The 24,237-nt window shown below is 43.7% G+C and overlaps 1 protein-coding gene across 1 annotated transcript; it reads left to right on the top strand.

Moving 5' to 3' along the window:
- Nucleotides 1-4,325: 4,325 nt before the first annotated feature.
- Nucleotides 4,326-23,546, top strand: LOC126426501 (poly [ADP-ribose] polymerase tankyrase-1-like). Its single transcript, XM_050088408.1, has 3 exons — nt 4,326-5,041; nt 8,992-9,138; nt 23,159-23,546. Exons 1-3 carry the CDS (start codon nt 4,479-4,481, stop codon nt 23,544-23,546), a joined length of 1,098 nt encoding a protein of 365 aa, XP_049944365.1. The 5' UTR covers nt 4,326-4,478.
- Nucleotides 23,547-24,237: the final 691 nt, after the last annotated feature.

The following is a 24,237-nucleotide window of genomic DNA, read 5'->3' as shown; positions in this document are numbered from 1 at the left end:
TGTTGGACTGTTTGTTGGCTTCTCTGTGAGGCAGCGATGGCTTACAAGGCAAACTGATTCGAACAGAAAAAGCCGTGGTCACGACCCGTCTGAATCCTGGACTACAAAGACTGAATTCACAAACAGACACACAGATAGGCAATTATAACTCGAGAACCACTTATGCGATTCACATGTTTCTTTATTTAACTGACAGATATATTATTTTACTATGTATTAGTACATATTTGGCTACTTTAGCTAGCACAAGAAATAAGCTGTGGGTATAATTGCAAGTGAAGTCGCAAGAAAGTGGGCTGCCGTAGCGCTCTCTTGCAGTACGCTGCTTGAACTATTAGAGGAGAATCATTTGATTTAGTAATGAATTGTAGACCTCAAAAAGAACCACAAAATTCGACGAGAGCATATGTTTGTCTTTCACAGTTGAGTCACAATCACACTTTTTCTGCTTTGTAGGTGCAGAACCAGGCGACTTCAGAAGACAAAAATCATCATTGTCGTTCAACCGTAATCTTTCTATTTAGATACATCTTTTTGAGCTCTACAATCTGGTACTACATAACGTGGTGTAGTTCTTATGGACTACGTAAGGTATTTCAAGAGAGCACGCTGGCGGAAAACATTTTTACTTCATGTAGCTGATGAAATTTAAACGGCTGAACAGACTTTCAGAACTATAGGTAAGAACCGTCCAGATTAAACCAGCTTTCAAATTAAAAAAGTGCTTCAAAATTGGAACTTTAATTTGAGAACTATGTAGGGGCAGACAGACAGACAGATAGACTTACGGGTCAAACATATACACCTCCGTTCTACATTGGGAGTTGAAATTTGCCCCCTGTGGGAGCTTAAAGGTCAAGAGTTCTGTGGACAAAGGGACGTATCGTCTCTGACTTTTAGTCATGCGTGCTCCATACGCACATTTTATTAGTAGTTATGACATAAATTACGTCACGGAATAAATTGATGTCGTGAAAGCACATTGTACAAACGTTGACATTCAAAAACGGCTTACATTATTTATTTGTCATTGACACACATAACATGAGACGTCGCCTTGCTACTACACCGCTGAGGTTGTAGGCAGTCGTAAATAAAAGGCGATATGTACCGATCACAACAACAAGATACTCAACGTATCTTGGGTGTACTGTACGTGCGTACACGCACACACGCACACACACACACACACACACACACACACACACACACACACACACACACGCAGTACCTCCTGCCCGTCACATCACGTTGGTGTCCCATTGACACGTTCACTTGTAACTTGTAACTTATCGTTACGTTGTGATTTAATACACGCGTACTATTTCAAATCTCCGGTGCTGAACTGCAAAAGGAAAAAAAAAGGTCTCTCGGAGGTGTCGGAACGCGTTCCGGCTGAAATTGAGCCCTGCACCAGTGTGAAGATCCGAAAACATTACGTGTATTATTGGTGGAGAATATGCCTGCTGTGTGGATTTCACTTCCGACTATTCATTCGAGTCAAAGAGAACTGACTTGCAACCATCATAAGTACAACCGCAGCCGTCCTGCAGACAATGCGAAAATAAACTGTTTGAGTCTGTTCACATACAGACTGTGTGGAAAGTTATCTCTTAGGAAGTCCCAAGTTTCAATCGGACAAAGAACCCGTGTCCAAATTTTCGATTTCCCAGGGTCAGGGGCGTCGCTTGGCAACAGGAGACTGACTGTACAATATAAGCCCGACGGCTCGGCGCACTTTAGATTAGGGATCGCCTGATACGGGCCATCACCAGCCGTCGGTGACGCGTGCAGCAGCAGACAGGCAGTGACGTCACCCGCCGCCGGCCATATAAGCGGCGGGCAGGCTGTCCGCCTCACACTGCTGCACCAGCGTTCTGCCTGCTGAGCCCACTCCGTGACGTCACTTCTCCCCGAGTCCGAGGTGAGCAGAGGCTGTGTTACACGACTTTTCTCTTCGACAATGTCTTTCTCCTTTAAAAATTGCAAAAAACGGTTTTGCTGCCGCTGGAAGACGTCACAGTCACAAATTGTTGCAAGCATAGAGTTATCAACATGGACAGATGCTTGAAATAAAGCATAAATCGTATAGCTTTCAATCGAAAGATGTCCTTCACTTAAGTAGCAGACCCATTTGCAGTGTCTGCCCCGAGCAGGATAAGCTCAGAGGACGTTGCTGTCACTGTTACTCAGAGATCAAATAATTGCTCTCGTGTTATTTACTGCGTTCCGTGTAGATTGCTCAAACTGCATCGCAGGAAAGCTCACGTGACACAACTGTGAAAAAAGCTAACAGATATTCGGTAATTCAGTTTCTCAGCTTTGCCTATGCTAACCTACCAGCGCTTCAAAAGTAGGAGTAATATATGTTGGTGTTGTTACACTGAAGACCCAGAGAAACTTGTACAGCCGCCTAATATTGTGTGCCGCCTCCACAAGCACGCAGGAGTGCTGCAACACGGTGAGGCATGGACTCGACTAAGGTCTGAGGTAGTGCTGGAGAGAACTGGCACCAAGAATCCTGCAGGGCTGTCCTTAAATCTGTAAGAGTACGAGGAAGTGGAGATCTCTTCCGAACAGCACGTTGCAAGGCATCCCGGATAAGCTCTATAATGTTAATGTCTGGGGAGTTTGGAGACCAGTGGAAGTGTCTAAACTCAGAATAGCGTTCCTGGACCCACTCTGTAGCAATTCTGGACGTGTGGGAGTCGCACTGCCTTATTGGAACTGCCAAAGTCAGTCGGAATGCGGAATGGACACATATGGATGCAGGAGATCAGAGAGGATGGTTACGTACGTGTCATGCCTCGAAAGTCGCATCTAGACGTATAAGGGGTCCCATATCACTCCAACTGCACTCACCCCACAACATTACAGACCTTCCGCCAGCTTGAACAGTATACCGATTGACGAGGTTGTCTTCATACACATACCCGACCAACTGCGCGATACAAATTCAAACGACGCTCGTCCGACCAGACAACGTGTTTCCAGTCATCAACAGTCCACTGTCGGTGCTGACGGGCTCAAGCGAGGCCTGAGGCTCTGTGTCGTGCAGTCACAAAAGTTTTCCGAAAGCCCGTATGGATGATGTTTCACTGAACGTTTCACTCGCTGATACTTGTCAATGCCCCAGCAATGATATCTGCTGCAATTTGCCGAAGGCTTGCACTTCTGTCACATTCAACGATTCTCTTCGGTCGTCGTTCGTCCCGTTCCTGCAGGATCTTTTTCCGGTGCAACGATGTCGGAGATCTGATGTTTTACTGGATTCCTAATATTCGACGTATACTCGTGAAATGGACGTACGGCAATATCCCTACTTCACCGCCACCTCGGAGATGCTGTATTCCATTGCTCGTGCGCCGACTATAACACCACGCTCAAACACACTTAAATGTTCGTAACCTGCCGTTGTAGCATCAGTAACCGATCCAACAACTGCGCCACACACTTGTGTTACATACAAGTTGCCGACCGAAGCGCCGTTTTCTGACTGCGTATCTCTGTATTTCAATACGCAAGTCTATACCAGGTTCTTTGGCGCTTCAGTGTATGATCCTAGATGGAAACATAAACCGTGAAACATAAACCTGTCCGTCTCGTCAGCATTCCTAGTTTGCCCCTTTTAAGGGAATAGTACCTGATTACAGCAGCAACTACTAACGGGGCATTCTATTGTGTGAAATGTTTGTGAGACGAATTTACATGGAAATCTGTACAGCAGTCAATAAAACATTAAAGTTTCGTGGAATAGGAGAGGCATCTGGGTTTCACGTTTAATCAAAAATGGTTCAAATGGCTCTGAGCACTATGGGACTTAACATCGGAGGTCATCAGTCCAATAGAACCTAGAACCACTTAAACCTAACTAACCTAAGGACATCACACACACCCATGCCGGAGGCAGGATTCGAACCTGCGACCGTAGCACGTGCGCGGTTCCGGATTGAAGCGCCTAGAACCACTCGGTCAAGGTGGCCGGTCAAGTTTAATCGTGCCTAGCCTGAGACATTCACCGAGGAAACTGATTTCTGCATTAGATGTACATTGCTTCTGATCAGGTGTCACGGATCTGAGGAACTTGGGATAAGGAGGAAGAAAATTTTTCCTAGTTAGAGGTGCCACCAACTTGGATTTAAATATAAGTCGTGTAACTTTATGGCTGAAACAAGTTTGTTGCTTTGCTAATTTTTTTGCTGAGACATAAATAAACCATCTTTTGACTGAGAACGATAACATTTTTAGAAGGTGAAAGCAGTCTATCATAGCACCGCGCTGGTAGTTACAAACGTTAGGTGATCGCGAAGCAGTACGGGCCCTTGTCATTTGAAGGAAACTGGTGACGTTGCAATTGATTTAGGGTGGACAACACTTTAACAGCTGCTGTTTCATACAGGTCTGCATGCGCCTCGTACAAGTGTTGAGGGTGCAGTGTGAGGGCTGCTCAGTGGCACTGTGTTTCAGGACCACCCACCATGTCGGCAGTTACGGAGGTTCAGAACAACACAACCGAGGCCCTGGCCGCCCTGGTAGATGGGGGTGAAGGCTCCCTGGTGACGCTGGTGGCGGGCGAGACGAGGGTGGCGGCTCACAGGGCCGTGTTGGCAGCCGCGAGCCCCGTGTTCGCAGCGATGTTCGCGCACGACATGCTGGAGGCCAGCTGCGGCCAGGTGAGCATCGACGACGTGGAGGGCCCGGTGCTGAGGCTCCTGGTGGCCTACACGTATACCCTGCAGGCCCCCCAGCTGCCCGACACGGCCCCCCAGCTGCTCTCGGCAGCCGACAAATACGGCTTGTCGGCCCTGAAGGCTGCCTGCGAGCGGCAGCTGATCTCGCAGTTGGCCGTCGAGACCGCAGCGGCGACGGCCGTCACGGCAGTGAGGCACTCGTGCCCGGACGCCACCAGGGCTGCCGTCGCCTTCATAAAGGACCACCTGCAGGTGATGGCCACGCGGGGCTGGGCGGACGCTGTGCTCGAGTACCCGCAAGAAGTCATTGAAGTCAGCAGTATGCTCGGTGAGCCACCTGCAGAAGCCAGGTAAGCACGATTCCCTTTTTGGCAGCGCTAGTGTGAATTTGACGTCGTCCTTGCTTTGTTCGTCATGGGTTTCTTTGCTGCCTACGTTGCGTAACACCTTAACTTGATCTACTTACTGATCGTCGTTCACGATACTAAGTCTCTCGCTGTTTTCACTTCTTCTGCTTCTTATCAATTTCGCCTTTCTTTGATTTACTCTGATTCCATATTCTGTACTCATTAGACTGTTCATTCCATTCAGCAAACCCTGTAATTCTTCTTCACTGTCGCTGAGGGAATCAGTCATCAGCAAATCTTATATCATTTCACCCTGAATTTTATTAATTCCACTCTACAATCTTTCCATTATTTCCATCATCGCTTCTTCGATGTATAGATTGACCAGTAGGGGCGAAGGATTACATCCCTGTCTGACACCCTTTTTAATCCGAATACTTCATTCTTGGTCTTCCACTCTTATTTTACCTTCTTGCCTCTTGTACATATTGCAAATTACTCGTCTTTTCCTATAGCTTACATGTATTTTTGTCAGAATTTCTAACATCTTGAACCACTTGATATTGCCGAACGCTTTCTCCAGGACCACAAATCCTATGAACGTCACGGAACTTCAATTTTCTTTTCATTCTCCTGTGTATTATCCTTGTCAGAAACGTGGATGCTTCAGCTGTTAAGCTGATTGTGCGATAATTCTCACGCTTCTCTGCTCTTGCAGTCTCCCAAATCGTGATGATTACATTTCTCTCAAAGTCAGATTGTACGTTGCCAGACTCATACATTCTACACACCAGTGAGAATAGACGTTTTGCCACCTCTCCCAATGATTTTAGAACTTCTGATTGAATGTTGTCTATACCTTTTGCCTTCTTTGATCTTAAATTTTCCAAAGCGCTTTTAAAATCTGATTCTAATCACCAATATTTTCCGTACCGACTCCTGCTTCTTCTTCTGTCACGCCATCAGACAAGTTGCTCCAATCAGAGAGGCCTTCAGTGTACTCTTTCCAACTATCCGATCTCGCCTCTGTATTTAACACTGGAATTCCCATTGTGCTCTTAATGTTACCACGCTTGCTTTTAATTCCGTGGAAGATTGCTTTGACTTTTCTATATGCTGCGTCAGTCGTCCCAAGAATCATTTCTTCTTTGATTTCTTCACATTTTTCGTGCAGCCATTTCACGTTAGCTTCTCTGCACTTCCTATTCATTTCATCCTTAAGTGACATACTTCTCAATTACTGATTTTCCAGAATATTTTTGAACTTCTGTCTTTGATTGATCAACTGAAGGATTTCTTATGTTTCCCATGGTTTCTTCGCAGTTAGCTTCTTTGTACCTACGTTTTTCTTTCCAACTATTGAGCTGTTAATTATCGCAGTATCTGTAGCCTCAGAGAACATAAATCTCATCTCTTCTTTCCTTAGTACTACTCTATTCCACTTCTTTGTACATCGATTGCTCCTGACGAGTCTCGTAAAATTCAGCCTACTCTTCATCATTGCTAAATTGTTATGAGTCTAAATCTACTCCTGGGTATGCTTTACAGTCCAGTATCTGATTTCAAAATCTGACTTTAAACCTCCCATGTTTCGGTCCTTTCTCAAGTATACCCCCTTGTCTCAAGATTCTTGAATAGACTATACCAGCTATTACTAGGATAAATTTACTACTGAACTTAACTAGCCTTACTTCTCTCCTATTCCTATCATCAAGTACATATTCTCGTGTAACCGTTTCTTCTACTCCTTCGCCTACGGTTGCGTTTCAATCCCTCCATGACTATCACGTATGTACCGAATTACCTGTTCAATATCCTCATACTTTCTCTCTCTTCACCTTTAACTTGCGACGTCATCATGTATACCTGAACTATGGATGTTGTTGGTTTGCTTTCGATTCTCACGAGAACATCTATACTCATCCGTTCACAGTATCTCACTTTCTGCCCTGCCTTTCTATTGATACTGAATCCTACTCCTGTTATCTGCTGCTGTCGCTACTACCCTATTCTCATACGACCAGAAATCCTTTCCTTTCCTTTCCTTTCCTTTCCTTTCCTTTACTTGTCTTTCCTTTACGCGTCACTGACACGCACTACAGCTAGATACGTCCTCAGCATTTCCCTTTTCTTATTTTCTAGCTTCTCAACCACATACAAATTCCTTACTTTCCACATGACGACTCGTAGAATGTTATCCTTTTGTTGATTACTCAACTTTTTTCCCATGGTCACCTCCCCCTTGTGCCTCCTCGCCTGGAGGTTTGAATGGGGGACTAGTCTTGCCAATGGAGAGTCTGTACAGCACAGACTTAATGAGTCACATGCCTCATTGACGGACGTTATGTATCTTTAAGCAGTGGTTTACATTGCCTTTTGTATCCTCACGTTGTTGATCATTGCCAATTCTTCCTCATTTAGGAGCAGTTTCAGACCTCAAGGGAAAGAGAGTGCCGTGAACCTCTGTCGGCCCCTCCGCCCTCTTTGGAAAGGCTGTTGGCTGAAAGAGGGTGACACCTGATGCTGGAAAAGTCTTCAGACACCAATGCTGATGATTCGTATTCAAAATTCAAGTGATGGTGAGGTTCAAACCTAGGACTGAGGACTTTCCTGATTACGAAAAAAGACGCTACCCATGGGTGATTGGCCCCAAAGAGCAGGGTGTGACTCCCTGAGATATCCAGTCAAGCAGGAGCTATGAGCACTGGGGCTACTCATGCACACTGGGGGCAAACAAGAAGAGAATACTCCAGCCAGCACAGTATCATTGTCACACTCAAGGCTGTGCCTTACAATCACATTTCCTTCTCGTCTCTGTTCAGCTATCGCCCTGAATTTTTTCCGTGCATTCCCTTTTACAAAGCAGACAGGAAATCTCTGCCCCCCTGTCGTGTTTGAAGTTCCCCATGGCGTTACCAGAGGTCGTCCACGGAATCCTATGAGGTTTCCTGCTACTGGGATACAGCAGATTATATTCGCTGTCCACCTACAGGTGTACGACATATCTCCCACGTCAGTATTGATGTGACGTTTTCATCCAGCTATCATTTGTTGCCTCTGTCTCTCGGATACATATGCTCCATACAAGTCTATTTTGTTTCCTTTCCAATTTAAAAAAAAAAAAAATCCATATTCAATAGACTACAGGTTACTTCACAAGTTGTAAACATTGTCCATCAGATAAAATTGCATACACTGCGTAACCCATATTTTTTCTTTTAATGGTGGCCTCTACTGCAAACTGCTCAACACGAAAATTGTTGTTTAAGAAACACATCACCACTGCTGTCTTTTCAATGAATCGAATTGTGGAGACATTACATGCATATATACAGTTCTATTTGCTTTACTCAAATGCAGATTTAGAATATACTCTTGATAACTTTTATAGCATAGCTCTTGTAATTCTTGTCCATCTTCTTCATTCCCTTGGGCTTCACATCAAACAGCGCCTGCATATCCATGACCATATTGTTTCAACAGTAAGTTGATACCCCAACTTATCAGTTTGTTTCTCTATCGCTGGATCTCTGTCTCTCTGTCTCTCTCTCTCTCTCTCTCTCTTCCTCCAGTGATATAATTCAGCATCCATATATCAGTTTTCAAATTACCTCACAACCAAAAGTAGCAGCCAGTTGACTGTAACTGCTTCTAAATTCTGTCTGATAGTTGTTCTGTGAGGGCAGCAAAATTGTTGGCCCTGATGTTTGGGATTTGGTTTGTGCTTCATTGTGAACAATTTGTTGTTTTGCATCTTACGCTACGCCAATGGGGAATGTAGCAGAAGTAGTGCAGAAAAAGATCAGTTAATTGGTGGCACAGTCAGGTTAAGTGAGGGGTTGGTGTTGTTGGCACTGAGTGTTCTGTTGCCCCGGTGGACAGTCCCTCAGCTGTACCGCCTGCAGTGAGCCCCTGTGTGAACACGCCCACCCACACAGTGTTTCTCTGTGCAGCTCGCCGACCGCCACAGGGGGCGGATCCACCCCCAACTCTGACCGTCAACCCCACAGCGGCCACAGCCGGACTCCTGCTGCAGCTGCGCCTCCCACGTCTGCCAGACACACCCCTCCACCTGATGATGCAGCCGTCTCTCGCTTCCGGTGAGTTGTGTTGCCATACGTGCCCAAGTCTTACCCTCAGAGTACTGCTTATTTTAGCATTAACCAGTCGATATAGTAATTAAAATAAAATACAGATTCCTTCAGTTTTTGGATGGAGGTTAGAGTTGCCATTAAACATTACTCCTTTCTCGCTTTTTTGGCTATGATATTTTGAAGATTGAGCACATATGCAGAAGATTTCTCGTTCTCTGTATTTGCAGTGAGAATTACGTTCAGTTCAGTCACTCAACTGTAGTTACGTATTGTTCGTATTGTTCAGGAAAAATAACCTTGTTTCACAAAGCACCTAGCATCTAGAGCACATTGGTCTATCGATTATTCAAAAGAGTTTGAAGCTCATCCCTGTTGCTTTTTGAACATTTTTGATCACATTCTAAGTTGATTTCTGAATGAATCGTAAGTTGATTTTTGAATGCGTGCATAGTGTACGTGATGTACCTGCCAGGGGAATCCTCGTCGCATCTGGAAATAAACTTTCCTGCAGACAAAAGGGGACGGGGCTACACGAGCTGAGTGGAATAAAGCCGCACGGGTGAATGTAGTATGTGTATGTGACTGACTGGTATGCAGATGATGAGCGAATAGCTACGTCCATAGATTCAGACTACCAGAGTGGAAATGAATGACTAACAGGAATAACAGATACGAAATATTAACGTATTATCCAGATACGAAATATTAACGTATTATCTTGTCGCTGTATCAAAGAAAATGAAAGTTTGACAGAAAGTTTTTGACCAGGTCGCTACACTAGAGAGGGCAAGTTGTACATTTCCTGGTTAGCAGCCGCTTAAGTTCCATTCTGGGAGTAGCGCGGAAAACGCGTTGTACGAACACGTAATAACGCCTAACCGGAGAATAATCGCTGGATAATTACTAAACCGGTGATTCTGGCAGAGTTAGTTAGAGTTTACTGGAGAATGAGCTTTGACAATGATAGGAATAGTTACAGAATTGGGGATGAGAAGATTTTGTTAGAACGAGGAAGGAGAAGAAACGGGGCGGTTCCAGATTTATACAAAAATTTCGTACTACTACTTTTCTACTTTTCGATCTCATGCTTAAGAAACTGGAGCTTACGAATGAAACATGAAACTATTTCCTGACATAAAGCCTTTCGCTTGTAGTAGGCCAAACAGGCATTTCATATTATTACTTGGCAGAGTTATATTCTGCCGTATTATAAAAATGACCATGATTACCAAAACAATCTCGCTTGTTTGGTGTGTGTTACAGTTGCTGCAATATTAGAAAGGCCTATTTTCTTTCGTCCTGCAAACAGTGACTATAGACGTAATGAGATCGAGAAACCACACCAGTCTTTGGTACTATTTGTATTAAAAGCTTTTTGAGTATTAGACAACACTTCGATTTTTCTTGTAGCAAAACATTTGACGAATTTTGATGAGGTAACAGATTCTTTCGCAGAAAGGAAAGCACGGCGTGTAAAGCTGGAGCAAGATTAGTGAGAAATGAACGCAAGGATTGAAGAAATATGTACTGTCTTGCTTGTCTCTTGTCTTATCTGGTTTTGTCTATCCTATATTTCATTTTATGTCACACAGAACAGAAAGTTATTAGCAATTAGGCAATAAAGAATCCAAATTTTCTGAAGAGTTCTTCTTCTTCCGGTTACAAATAATTCCATCCAGTATTAATTGTGACGTTATTTCCTTTAAAATCAAAGGACATTTTAATTTCCGCTGTCCTGAATGTACTTCGATGGCATCCGTTACAAAATACACATTTGAGTCCCACAGTGCGAAGTGCAGTGATGTGCAGTGTGAAGAGGCGTGGCACTGCACTTCAGCACACTTACGACCAAATAACGCGTCTTAAATTTCTTCGTTCGAAGTTATATGTTTTATGCATAGGACTCTTCAGGAAGAAGTGCTCTACAAAATGAACATTTTTTGAAAAGTTTTTTTTGACGCCCTATCTCAAGCGCTCGAGGGACGGGGGGGGGGGGGTGATCTGTGTTCACATTTAGTGACTTTGCTGTTTCCTCTTTGTTCACTGCTGTCATGTCAAATGAAAGAGAGTGGTTTCTGTGGCTGGGAGATATCAAGTGAATTAAAATACGTTCACACAATTATGGAAGATTAAAATATGTCATTAGTTCCAGATTTTAATACAATTTCCACCTCTCTGACAGTCAAGCATTAATTATCTTGCAGAACAATGAAGTTACTTTTGTCGCTTTGCTGAAGTAATTCGGCTTTTATTGATCTTTTCCGCTGAGGCAGCCAGTTTGTTTGAAACAAAGTGTTCAATTCCACACTATTGGCTAGTTTCAACTGTTCGCTGCATTTCAAGGGCACGTTTTCATCTTCTACAGGGTGTATACGACCCGGGACAACCGAGAGATCTGGGAAAAACCCGGGAACTTTTTCATCCGGGAGAAAACCAGGAAAAAACCGGGAATTTTTTAGAATTCTGGGAATTTTTCATTGTTTTAGTTTTCAGTAAAATTTCTGTAATTTTGACTGGCAAGAACCGTTACTCTAACAAATGATATTACTGTATCCCGCAACTGCAGAATAATACTGCAACAATGAAACTTAACGAGAGAAAAAAAAACAAAATAACTTAAAATGCAAAAGAAATGCGCCACATACGACGACGACACAGTCCTCATGCAAGCGTCTGCCAACAGCAAAACGTGTCAAAGGCTTTGGGAAGGCTGTGCAATACTTCATAACAACAAATTCCCTCCGATGACCGTGAAGTCACAACTGTTTACATTACATTCGTGTTAGCAGTTACGAGCGAGCTCATGCGCATGCGCAGTTGAGTCGCGTTTGAGAAGCAGATTCTCCCGCTTCTGGCTACAGGAATGTGGCTCTCCGCTGTGCAAGCAGTCGCAGCAAGCAGCTAGATGGTACCGGGAAAAAGGGGGCGCCAAATTCATATTCTCAAGGAAAAAAACTTGTTTCACAAAGCGCCTAGCATCCAGCGCACGTTGATCTATCGATCATTTATACGATTTTGAAACGCATCCTTGTTGGTTTCTGAAAACATTTTAAGTTCATTTCTGAATGAATCGTAAGTTGATTTTTGAATGCGTGCGTAGTGTACGTGATGTCTCTGTCAGGAGAATCCTAATCGCATCTAGAAAATAAACTTTCTGCAGACAAAAGGGGATGGGGCCGTACGAGCTGAGCGGAGTAAAGCCGAACGGATGAATGCCAGTCGCTGTCTGATTATGTGGTTGATTGGGTTTTCGAATGTTCAGCTTTCTTATAATTCGTAGCGAAATCCATACATTCAGCCTACCAGAACGGAAATAAACGACTGCAGGAATAACAAGTGGGTAAGATTACGTATTATCTTCTCGTTGTATCCAAGAAAATGAAATTTTGACAGAAACTTTATGGCCAGATTGCTACACTAGTAAGGTCCAGTTGTACAGTCCCCGGCTAGCAGCCGCTTAAGTTCTGATTCGGAAGTAACGCAGAAAACGTTTTGTACGAATTTGTAACAACGCCTAATGGCAGAACAATCGCGGGGTAACTAAACCGGTGTTTCTGGCAGGGTTACTGAAGTTAATCGGCGAACAAATTTTGACGGTAGCAGGAATGTCTACAGAATTGGTGATGATAAGATTGTTAGAACGAGGAAGCAGAATAAACGGGGACATCACACAAATTATGGAAGGACGAGACTATTCCAAATTTATATAAGAATTTCGTAATACTACTTTCCGATCTCATGCTTGAGAAACTGGTGCGCATGAATAAAATGTGAAACTATTTCCTAACATAAAGCTTTTTGCTTGTTGTAGGCCTAATAGGCATTTGATATTGGTACTTGGTGAATTATATTCTATCGTGTTTTAAAAATGACCATTTGTGTCAAAACAGTCTCGCTAATTTGGTGTGTGTGTTACAAAATTTGCTACAATATTAGAAAGGCCTGTTTTGTTTTATTTAGCATACATCGACAAAATAGATGTAATGAGATCCAGAAACCACACCAGTCTTGGGTATTATTTGTATTAACAGCTTTTTCAGTATTAGGTAACGAAATTTCGAATTTTCATGCAGCAAAAAGTTTGACCAACTTTGGTGAGGTAATAGATTCTTGTGCAGAAAGCAAAAGCACGCCATTTAAAGCTGTAGCAAGATTAGAGAGAAAAAATGCTAGGAGGTAAGTATTGAAATGTGTACTTTCTTGCTTGTCTCTTGTCTATATTGGTTTTATGCATCCTATATTTTACTTTTGTCACACAAAACAGGAAGTTATTAGCTATTAGGCAATAAACAGTCCAAATTTTCTGAAGAGTTCTTGTTCTCCCAACTACAAATATTCCCATCCGCTATTAATGGCGAGTTTTTTAAAAAAATAAAGAGGGGCAGGCTGTCAAACTGGCTGACTGGGAGCAGGAGAGGCACCACAGGACATTTCTATTTCCACAGTCCTGAATATAGTTTGATGTCATCGCTTACCAAATATACCCGTTTCAATTCCACAGAGTGAAATACAGTGACGTGCGATAGGAGAACGCTGTACGAAGAGGCGCGGCACTGCGCTTCGGCACGCTTAAGGCCAAATAACATGTCTTATATTTTCTCGAACACGTATGTTTTTGTTTCAAATTTTTCGGAATGATGTGTTTTACAAGATGCCCTAGGGTACTTTTGAAAATTCGATTTTTTTGGTGTTGACCGGTTCGCAAATATCGTAGATGCGAGGCTGATGCGCAGAGAAGTCTGAACTACAGTGGGCAGTCACCACGTGGCCCGTGTTGACGTTCAGTTGTTTTCCTGTTTCTCCTTCGTTTACTCTCGCGTCACATGAAAGCAAAACGGATATCTTTGGCCGGGAGGTATCAAGTGAATTAAAATACATTCACATAATTACTGAAGGCTGATATACATTATTAGTTTCAGATTTTATTTTGTTTCCACGTTTCTGACATCAAGCACCAATCGCCTTGCAGAACAATGAAGTTATTTTTGTCTGTTTGGTAAAGAAATTTGGGTTTTATTTACCTTTTCCGCAGAGGCATCCAATGTATTTGAAACGAAATTTTTAATTCCACAGTACTGGCTAGTTTCAACTGGTCGCTGCATTTCAAGTGCAAGTTTTCATCTTCTAGCACGTACGGCATTATTCCATAATAATGAACCAAACATGAGATAATGCAGCACTGGTACTCCCAGAAAATTTACATGTGAATCTGGACATACGAATGTGCGCTTTAAGTAGCAGTTTAAATGTGCACATTTTAGTATGGTTCACGAAGTTCTGATCTCTTGGAGTACCCTGGGACGTCTTAGTGCTTTTACAACGTAATGTAAGATCTTTTAATGTTTTACACGTACGCACATACGGGCTTCCTACGTCATGTTAGCTGCGCAAGCGCGGGGCGGCTCTTACCTGGCGCTCTCCGGCAGCTGCTGGAACGAACCCGTTTCCAGCAGGTCGAGGAAAAATATTGCGAATGTTGGTTTGAAAAGCGTTAATTTCAAAGTAAATATCTTTTAACGTAAGTTGGACTATGCGCGAGGATGTACCATGAAATTCTTAAATCACAGTGTTTGACTCCATTTAAAAATCAACTCTTTAATGACAAGCCATTTAGAAGAATTTCGAACCCTGAAGATCAGACATTTATGTCGTTATTAAACATTTTCCTGCCACATTTGTGTGATGTATCGTAAAGTGTAACATGCGCAAAAATCAACATTATATCGAAAGACTAGCTTCTCTTGCAGCTTATTAACCTTTGTGACCAATATTATATGTGGAAGCTTTGCTTTTCTTGTAGCAACACTATGTATATTAATGTAAGCCGTTAACTCGTGTGTTACCGCTGCTTAGCAAGGACGTTGCTATTGGCTGACTACATCACGCGCCCTATGCCCTGAGTACTCGCTGTCATGAGCTGGCGAGATCACGTGACATGAGCTGTGGCTGGCTTACAAAAGCGCATCGCAATCTCGATTTCTGTGATTCGGAAAGTAACATGCGGTGTTTGGTGGAATTCCATTGTGTGCTGTCGTAATACGAAAATACGCAACGTACATGTTGCTGACATCAACGATATTTCCAAAACGTGTATTTTTTTCCCTGAGTTTAGTCTTCTAAAGTGCCAGGAAATTCTAAGCCCATGTCCAAAACCATAACCATTCAAAGGATTGATAAGTTTTGCACTTCCGAGGGGAAATATACTGTCACTTAAGACGGAAAAAGTGTTTTCACGCGCGAGAAAGTGTATTTTTAAGCGGGAAATCCGGGAATTTTTTTCCTTGTCCATGTATACATCCAGTATTAATCAAATTTGATACGTATGAAGTATCGTCTCTGTTGTGTGACTGGATTCTTGATTTCCTCGCAGAGATGTCACAGTTCATTCTGATAGACGGCAAATCATCGAGTAGAATAGAAGTCATATACGGCGTTCCGCAAGGTAGTGTCATAGCCCCTCTGCTGTTCCTTATTTACATAAATGATCTAGGTGATAATCTGAGCAGCCCCCTTAGATTGTTTGCAGATGACGCTGTAATTTACCGTCTAGTAAAATCATCAGACGATCAATTCCAATTACAAAATGATCTAGAGAGAATTTCTGTATGATGCGGGAAGTGTCAGTTTGCACCAAACAAAGAAAAGTGCGAGGTCATCGACATGGGTACTAAGAGGAATCCGCTAAATTTTGGGTATACGATAAATCGCACAAATTTAAGGGCTGTCAATTCGACTAAATACCTAGGAATTACAATTACGAGCAACTTAAATTGGAAAGATCACACAGATAATATTGTGGGGAAGGCGAAACAAAGACTGCGCTTTGTTGGCAGAAACTTAGAAGGTGCGACAAACCTACCAAAGAGAGCCTACATTACACTTGTACGTCCTCTGCTGGAATATTGCTGCACGGTGTGGGATCCTTACCAGGTACGATTGGCGGAGGACAGCTAAAAAGTGCAAAGAAGGGCAGTTCGTTTCGCGTTATCGCGCAATATGGGTGAGAGTGTCACTGATATGATGCGCGAGTTGGTGTGGCAGTCGCTGTAACAAAGGCTGTCCTCTTTGCGGCGAGATCTGTTTACGAAATTTCAGTTGCCAGCTTTCTCTTCCGATGGAAAATATTTTGTTGACATCCACCTATGTAGGGCGAAATGATCAACATAATAAAATAAGAGAAATCAGAGCTCCAATGGAAAGATTGAGGTGTTCCTTTTTCCTACGCGCCATTTGAGAGTGGAATGGTAGAGAAATGGTATGAAACAGGTTCATCGAACCCTCTGCCAGGCACTTCAGTGTGAATTGCAGAGTAAACACGTAGATGTAGATGTTGATTCCCTCCTGTATAGAGATTCAAGTACTTTCTGCTTTGATTGACCAAGATAATCAGCTGCAGATTTGATCGACTTTGGAATCCACTGAACATTTAAAACCCTCCTGCACCTCGGGCAGGCAACAGAAGCACACCCATTTCCACTCGCAGTCATGGAAGACAGAGAGAATTAGTGTTGAAATTATATCAGGGGCAGGCAACAAACAGAAATTTTTCAATTTTCGTGCATACAAATCATGCGGGTAATAACGCGTAATTTAGCACAGGAAGTACATACCTACAAGTAAAAAAATTTTAAAAACGCTCAATATAAGATGATACACACCTATATGTGCTACATGCACACTGAAAACATACTTAGTGTCCAGGATAATAGTATTAATAATGCAGCACATGCTGATATCAAAATCCGTATGCTCCGTAGAGAATGTGAAACAAAGCAGAAAAAAATAGAACGCCAAGATGACATGCAAGACTTGGAAAGGTAAGAAGTGGGGAAATGTTTGGGATGCAAACACGCCGGCCGCGGTGGCCGTGCGGTTCTAGGCGCTACAGTCTGGAGCCGAGCGACTGCTACGGTCGCAGGTTCGAATCCTGCCTCGGGCATGGATGTGTGTGATGTCCTTAGGTTAGTTAGGTATACTTAGTTGTAAGTTCTAGGTGACTGATGACCTCAGAAGTTAAGTCCCATAGTGCTCACAGCCATTTTGTGATGCAGCGTCAAGGGTAACAGCAGCCATGTCTCCGAGCTGGTAGTCCGTGCTGCTGGAAACGTCGTCGAACTGTTCGTGCAGATGGTCGTTGTCTTGCAAACGTCCCCATCTGTTGACGCAGGGATCGAGACGTGGCTGCACGATCCCTTACAGCCATGCGGATAAGATGGCTGTCACCTCGACTGCTAGTGATACGAGGCCGTTGGGATCCAGCACGGCGTTCCGTATTACCCTCCCGAACCCACCGATTTCATATTCTGCTAACAGTCAGTGGATCTCGACCAACGCGAGCAGCAATGTCGCGATACGATAAACCGCAATCGCGATAGGCTGCAATCCGACCTTTATCAAAGTTGAAAACGTGATGGTACGAATTTCTCCTCCTTACACGAGGCATCACAACAACGTTTCACCAGGCAACGCCAGTCTACTGCTGTTTGTGTATGAGGAATCGGTTGGAAACTTTCCTCATGTCAGCACGTTGTAGGTGTCTCCACCGGCGCCAACCTTGTGTGAATGCTCTGAAAAGCTAATCATTTGCATGTCACAGCATCTTCTTCCTGTCGGTTAAATGTCGCGTCTGTAGCACTTCATCTTCGTGGTTTAGCAATTTTAATGGCCAGTGGTGTATTATTCAGACAACATTCTGCATCACTAGAAATACGTCTTCTCGCCACGGCAACTAAAGACAGTCCTCCTAATTTAGATTTTTTCACAGTTTTCGGAAAATATTGAAGTTGCTTTTTTGAGTTTGTACTGAGGCATAATTTTACTTTCACTGTGTAAAGGAGTGTTGTCGCTTTTTGAACTTTCATCAGGTCCAGTGTTTAATTTTGACTATGTGAGGCAAGTATATGTGACACCCATTGCCCCGGGGGGAGGGGTGGTTTGAATGGAATATCAAATGCGAAGAAACAGGACACCAGTTGCGTTACACAATTTTTATCGGAACTAGTGTGCTCTTTCTTCACATCGACATTCTTCAAAAACAGACGTTGAAAATGAACAAAAATGTAAACGACAAAACTGGTCGCTGCAGTGGACTCGGGGAACTGCTGGCGTAATCGGCGCCCAGAGCTACCAACAGAAATGGCAAACTTTCAGATTCACGACCCAGTTCTGGCGCTACAGCTGCAGGGTCGCTGGCATTTGCTGAAACGAAAAAGCAGGGAAGTCGACGTGAAGTGTTGCGGACAAATCCGATACGTGACGATACCGAACGATGGACCCACGAGACACCTTTCAGTGTGCCACTTATATGCAGTTACCGCAGCTTGCACGGTGGTTGTCGGGAGGCGTGAACATCCGTCGTTTTCCTTTCAGTTCTTGCTCTGAGGGGGATAGCTTGTTGATGTACAGAGTATCCAATAATAAATCAATACTCCAACGAACAGCTCTAAAACCGGGAGTGTACTTACAACGTGCAGCCCATATTTTTATAGGCAGGCACGTTGATGATTTTGCGCTGATATATCAATCCTTTTGTCGATACATGGGGAGCAGATAACGGTATTTTATTTTGTATCGATACATCGAATACTGTACATTTTAAAAATATCAAGTCATAGGCAAGCTCTATCATTCCGCAATCGACGTCTGTTAGAACCCGTCGTGCGGCCATCAAGACGTCGGAAAGCCTTTCCCAGGAGCCACCTCAGTAGAGGTGACAGCGGCGCCAACCCGCCGCCCTTTTATACCTTGTATACGCGATACTGCTGCCATCTGTATGTGTAGATATCGCTATCCCATGACCTTCTGTCAGCTCAGCCTGTCTCTGCCTGGAAGCACCCGGGTGGTTCTACAGCGCAAAAGACCTGCTGTCAATTAGAAATCAGAAACTACTCGAAATTGTACGTAGACGGAATAGAATTTAAATAAGCTAAACATTTATTCAAAATAACTGATGCCTTGTCATCCACAAACTAAATACTTTCCTTAGTGAAGTGTGTTTTTACATTTTAATTAACAATATAGTCAAATTGCACACCATCGACTGCTAGGCACATTTGGAATGGCTGTTTGAGCGAGAGAGATGTACTGGACAAGCTACATTGGATGATACGTCGTTGTGTGGTCTGGCGCGCATCATCTGACATACCTGGGGTTCATGACAGACTCTATCTTTCAGTGCTCCCCGTAGAAAGAAATCCATTTGAGTCAGATGAGTATTTGTAGTAAAATTTGCTATGAGAACGGATTAAAATGCATCGTGGTTTTAGAAATATTATGTACTGCTTTTGGTGAGTATACTACGAGTGAAATAGGTGTTTACGACTGGTATAAACCTTTAGAAGAAGATGAAGATGAGGATGACGAGAAGGTCATAATAGAAGACGAACTGAGAGTTGAACCAAACGATGCGTAAACTAAAACTCAATCGTCTCGGTGACAGACGGCCAAGACCACTGAAATGTGAATGTTACGTTTCTGACGGTAATCTTCGGTTTTGACAGTACAGTGCACCACGACTCCTTGTCCCAAGATGAAACGGCCAGTAGGCAGATCTTCTCACCAGCTCAACCCCGATGGCTTGAAGCAACGCGGAAAGGTGTCCGGCTTTGTGGCGGAACAGTTGATTGTTTCTGCACTGCGATAACGCACCTGCTCACAGTTCGTTCCGTGCTTGTGCATGTTTGGCTAGAAACAATACTGTAGTGATGTCCTTGGCCCCACGTTCGCTCCATGTGTGACATTTGTTCCCAAAAATAAAGACAAACCTTAAAGAGCTGTCTTTTACATAAGAGAGGAGATTCAAACTGCACGTCAGAGAGAACTAAACACTACTGTAGGGATTGTTCCAGAATCGTTTTAAGCATTGGAAGAACCACTGGAATAAATGTATAATATGTAATGGGAAATATCTTAGTGAAGACGACATTGATGTAGACTAATAAATAAACCAAGTATTGGTTTCAACATTCACCGCTGTTGCTTCCACTATCATATTGTCCATTTTGGTGCCAATGTCACGACCCTGTCACCGTCTTCTAAGAGGAATGTCGTTGGTTCACCACCCAAGTTTCGTCGATAGAAAAGAGTTCTGTTAATTTCCTGACTTGTATCAAGTATTTGCATCGCCAGTCAGTAATGACTTCTCTCTAGAGGGACCTTTCCTTTACTTAGAGGTCTGTTGCAAGTAAATCGCATATCATGCAGTGTCTTACGCTAAACAGCTTTCTTCCAAGGAAAATAATTTTTTTGTTTTTACGCCAACAACTTATTTGTGTAATGTCAGCACTAGTTTTTAGCCATACAAAAGTCCCTATGGTTGATCAAATTACCTATTTTGAGAAACTCCTTGCAATGATGGATTTATACTCCAAATTTCGTAGTGCACTTTCTTGGCGGCTCTGGCAAACCGCGTGGTTTATTTTCGGTCGCCTTTCTGATGCGTCCAATAGCGGCAAGGCTGACTTGTGTGTAAACTACAATCCTTTCTTTTTGAGACGGGCAACATTAGCCCCCAGTTCTCTCTGTGCCGACTCTTTAATACAATCCGTGATTGCAACAGAGGTGACTGAGCCATTTTTACCCCAAAGATCGCAATTCTTTGCATTGAGCACATTTTCCTGTGATGTGGTGCGCTTGTCGATCATCTCTGAATAACATATTCGTACGTGTCCACAGAGCATTTCACACGGTCGATTACTGTCGACTGTTGAAGGAGATAGAAACGTGTGGAATAGGTTCCCATGTATGTGAGTGGACCTCAGCTCTTAAGTGACAGAACCCAGTATGTTGTCCTCAGTGGCGAGCGTTCGCCAGAGGCAGGAGTGCTCCAGAAAAGGGTGGTGGGGCCGCTGTTACTGTCTGTATACATAAATGGTCTGGTCGACAGGTATCTGCAGCTGTTTGCTGATTGTCCCCTGGTGTACAGTAAGATGTCGTCGTTGAGTGAGTGTAGAAGGACACAAGGCGAGTTGGACAAAATTTCTAGTTGGTGTGACGAATGGCAGCCATCTGTAAATGTAGAGAAACGTAAGTTGATGCAGGTGAGTAGGAAAAACAGACATGTAATGTTGAGGTACAGCAGTAGAGGTGTTGCGCTAGACACAGAGGCGTCGCTTAAATGTCTGAGCGAAAGTTCGCAAAGTGATACGAAATGGAACGAGCGTGAGAGGACTGCGGTAGGGAAGGCGGGAGGTCAACTTTAGTTTGTTGGGAGAATTTTAGGAATGTGTGGTTGGCCTGTAGATGAGGCTGCATGTAGGCCGCTGGTGCGACCTATTCTCGAGTACTGCTAGAGTGTTTGGTGTTCGCAACAGGTATAATTAAAGGAAGACAGCTATAGGACTGAGAGCTGAGCTGCTACATTTGCTACCGGTAGTTTCGAGTGACGCAGAGGTATTGTGCAGAAGCTTCAGGAACTCGAATCGGAATCACTGGAGGGGAGGCGAAGCTCTTTTCGAGGAACTCTGTTGAGAAAATTTAGAGAACTGTTTTTTGACGCTGACTGCAGAACAATTCTAGTTCCGGCAATGTACACTTGAGACAAGGCGTGTGAAGATAGGGTGAGAGGCGTTGTCGCTCGTACAGAGTCATACAGGCAGTCGTTTCTCCCTCGCTCTACTTGGGAGCGGAACGGAAAAAGCAGATGACTGCAGTCAGTTGAGAACTTTTTATATGTACCAGTTACTACTATTGTTTCATATGGTTGCTGCTCCACATACATTGATTACTTTGTACTGAATGCAGCAGTTTTATTACCTCTGTAGTTTCTAGTTGGTATTTCACTTGTCTTTGGAGCTTCTTACTGGCTCTCTCGCTTGGGATTAGCCTTTAACTTGCATCAGCTGTGGGGAGAGGTTCCCGCGACATTGGTTAAAGTTCAGCAATGCCAGATCTATACCAGTATTTTGATATTTGTAAGTGAACATGCGATAATGAATCAACACTCTGTTGGTATTTCTTACAGGCACCTGATTTCTTTCTGGCATGATCTAATGCATTGCATTAGATACAGGAAATACAGTACTTTTTTGAAACTGGTCTAAAGTTACGGCTTAAGTGTTTGTACTACTACTGAAAGAGAAATTTTACTCGGAAGCAGCGTAGCTGGTGTACACTTTAAGTTTACTTAGAACTTTTTAAGCATAAATGAAAAGTTTTACGCCTTCTGTAGTGGTGTGTAACTTATTTTGTGTCCAGAATTTTCAGAAAATGCAAAAAGTTGCACAAAGTTAACATGACTGAGTATAGTAGTTGTGCAGGATGCCGCCTGCCACAGACCATATGGTGGGTTGCAAAGTTTGTAAGTAGATGGAAATGAATGTTCCAGTGGATGTATCTCTTGTTGCATGCATGATTATATGAGCACATGTGACGATTATTATGCAGCGGGTAGTGTGTGTGTGTGTGTGTGTGTGTGTGTGTGTGTGTGTGTGTGTGTGTGTCAGGGAGAGTCGACCTGGTGCCCTTGTTGTATTTGAAATATGTCGACCAACTTATTGCGTACGAAGCAGTGACTTTTATATTTTACGTCGGTATGTCAGAAAATTTCCATGTTACTGGTCTGAATCACTTAGCTGTCTGGTGAGGAAGTAGTATTTCAGTACTTGCAGATGGGTTTAGTTTATATTGTTTTCTTCCTAAGTGACTGAAGGAATTGGTACCCAGAGAAGGTAGTTTTGGGGTGTGTTTGAATGTAGATGAAGGATTGGGCAGCAACTGCATGCCGAGGTGAAAGGAGGCGGATCTGTGGAGTGAACTATGAGGGAATGTGCCTAATGTATTTGTTACGGGATGGAGTGCACCTATTTTTAATGGGAGATGGGTGAAGTTTTTGATTATGGGCTAGTGCTGTGGATCTGTCTGTAATACGCTGGTTAACCCGTATCGCAGAAGCGAGATTTCTAGATTTGTGACTTGTCGCTCGGAAGAAGTGTATTCAGAATTGTTGGCAGTTTTGCGGCTGTTAGTTTCTTTCATTTGGTGTGTGTGTCTCGATAGTAGAGAGTAAGTGTGTTGATGTTTTGTGCAGGAGCCTTTCTGAGGAGGAGCGAGGCAGGAGGCTGACAGAGGCGGCTGAGGAGGGGGCGGTGGAGGAGGTGCGGGCGTTGCTCGCGGCTGGGGCGAACGTGCGGGCGAGGGACGGGGTCAGGCGGACCGCCCTGCACTGGGCTGCACGGAGAGGCGACGCGGCTGTGGTGCGGCTGCTGCTCTCTGCGGCGTCCGACCCCAACGCCAGGACTCAGGGGGGGCAGACGCCGCTGCACTGGGCGGCATTCTTTGGCCACACAGAAGTGGCGGCTGCGTTGCTGCAGGCCGGAGCCGACAGGGGGGTGAGGACTAATGAGGGGAACACCGCCCTGGACTTAGCCAGGCAGCAAAACCGGCAGCAGGTCGTCGAGATGCTAACACAGCATTAATACGTGCCAATAGTACTTCATTGTACAGGATATTAAAATAAAAAATTGAAAAAAAAAGATCGCTTTCTCTATTCATTTCTACCTTTTGCAGTCCACACAATTACTCCAGTAACACCACAACTACTGCAACAACAGGAGATATCTGTAAACCAACGTGACAAACCTTCCTTTTCAGAATTCACTCTGTAAAACATTCCACAAGCAATTTCTGCAAAAGCCCAGCAACAATTGACAAATACTCCATCATTCATAAACTCCACTTCCCTCTCCCTCTCTGTCTTGTTTCTCGTCCCACATACAATATTCAAACAGCTTACAAGAATACAGCCCACGTCTTTCACAACCGCCTGTATTTCAAAACGTAAACACCCAATCTCTTCCAAGACACAAATGCGAGAATACCGGTTGTTGTGTACCACGTCGCCCAGCCGCAATAACGTCACTTCTTCCCACCAGTCCGCTACATTACCTAATTACTGCAAACTATTTGCTAGCAGTGTCTATGTTGCTACATTACATCACTGCGAACTGCACCATACTCATATTACTGCCATATAAGCTGTTCAGTTAGAACGTATATCTTCACTTCCGACTTCACACTGAATTCACTTCTGTGCATGCACCGCACAAGTACTTTTCGTGTTTAACTGTAATGTCACATTGGTAGCAGTGCTCACACCACATCATGCTC

This window comes from Schistocerca serialis, chromosome 11 (assembly GCF_023864345.2).
Source record: "Schistocerca serialis cubense isolate TAMUIC-IGC-003099 chromosome 11, iqSchSeri2.2, whole genome shotgun sequence".
Classification (NCBI taxonomy): domain Eukaryota; kingdom Metazoa; phylum Arthropoda; class Insecta; order Orthoptera; family Acrididae; genus Schistocerca; species Schistocerca serialis.
The sequence above is the reverse complement of the archived record's forward strand: the minus strand, read 5'-3'. Positions and strand labels throughout refer to the sequence as shown.

Bases quoted from the DNA above. Each gene is read 5' to 3' on its own strand.
- LOC126426501 (XM_050088408.1), top strand. From the start codon at position 4,479: ATGTCGGCAGTTACGGAGGTTCAGAACAACACAACCGAGGCCCTGGCC. The intron at 5,042-8,991 runs GTAAGCACGATT...TTCTCTGTGCAG, and splicing joins GAGCCACCTGCAGAAGCCAG to CTCGCCGACCGCCACAGGGG. The intron at 9,139-23,158 runs GTGAGTTGTGTT...TGTTTTGTGCAG, and splicing joins GCAGCCGTCTCTCGCTTCCG to GAGCCTTTCTGAGGAGGAGC.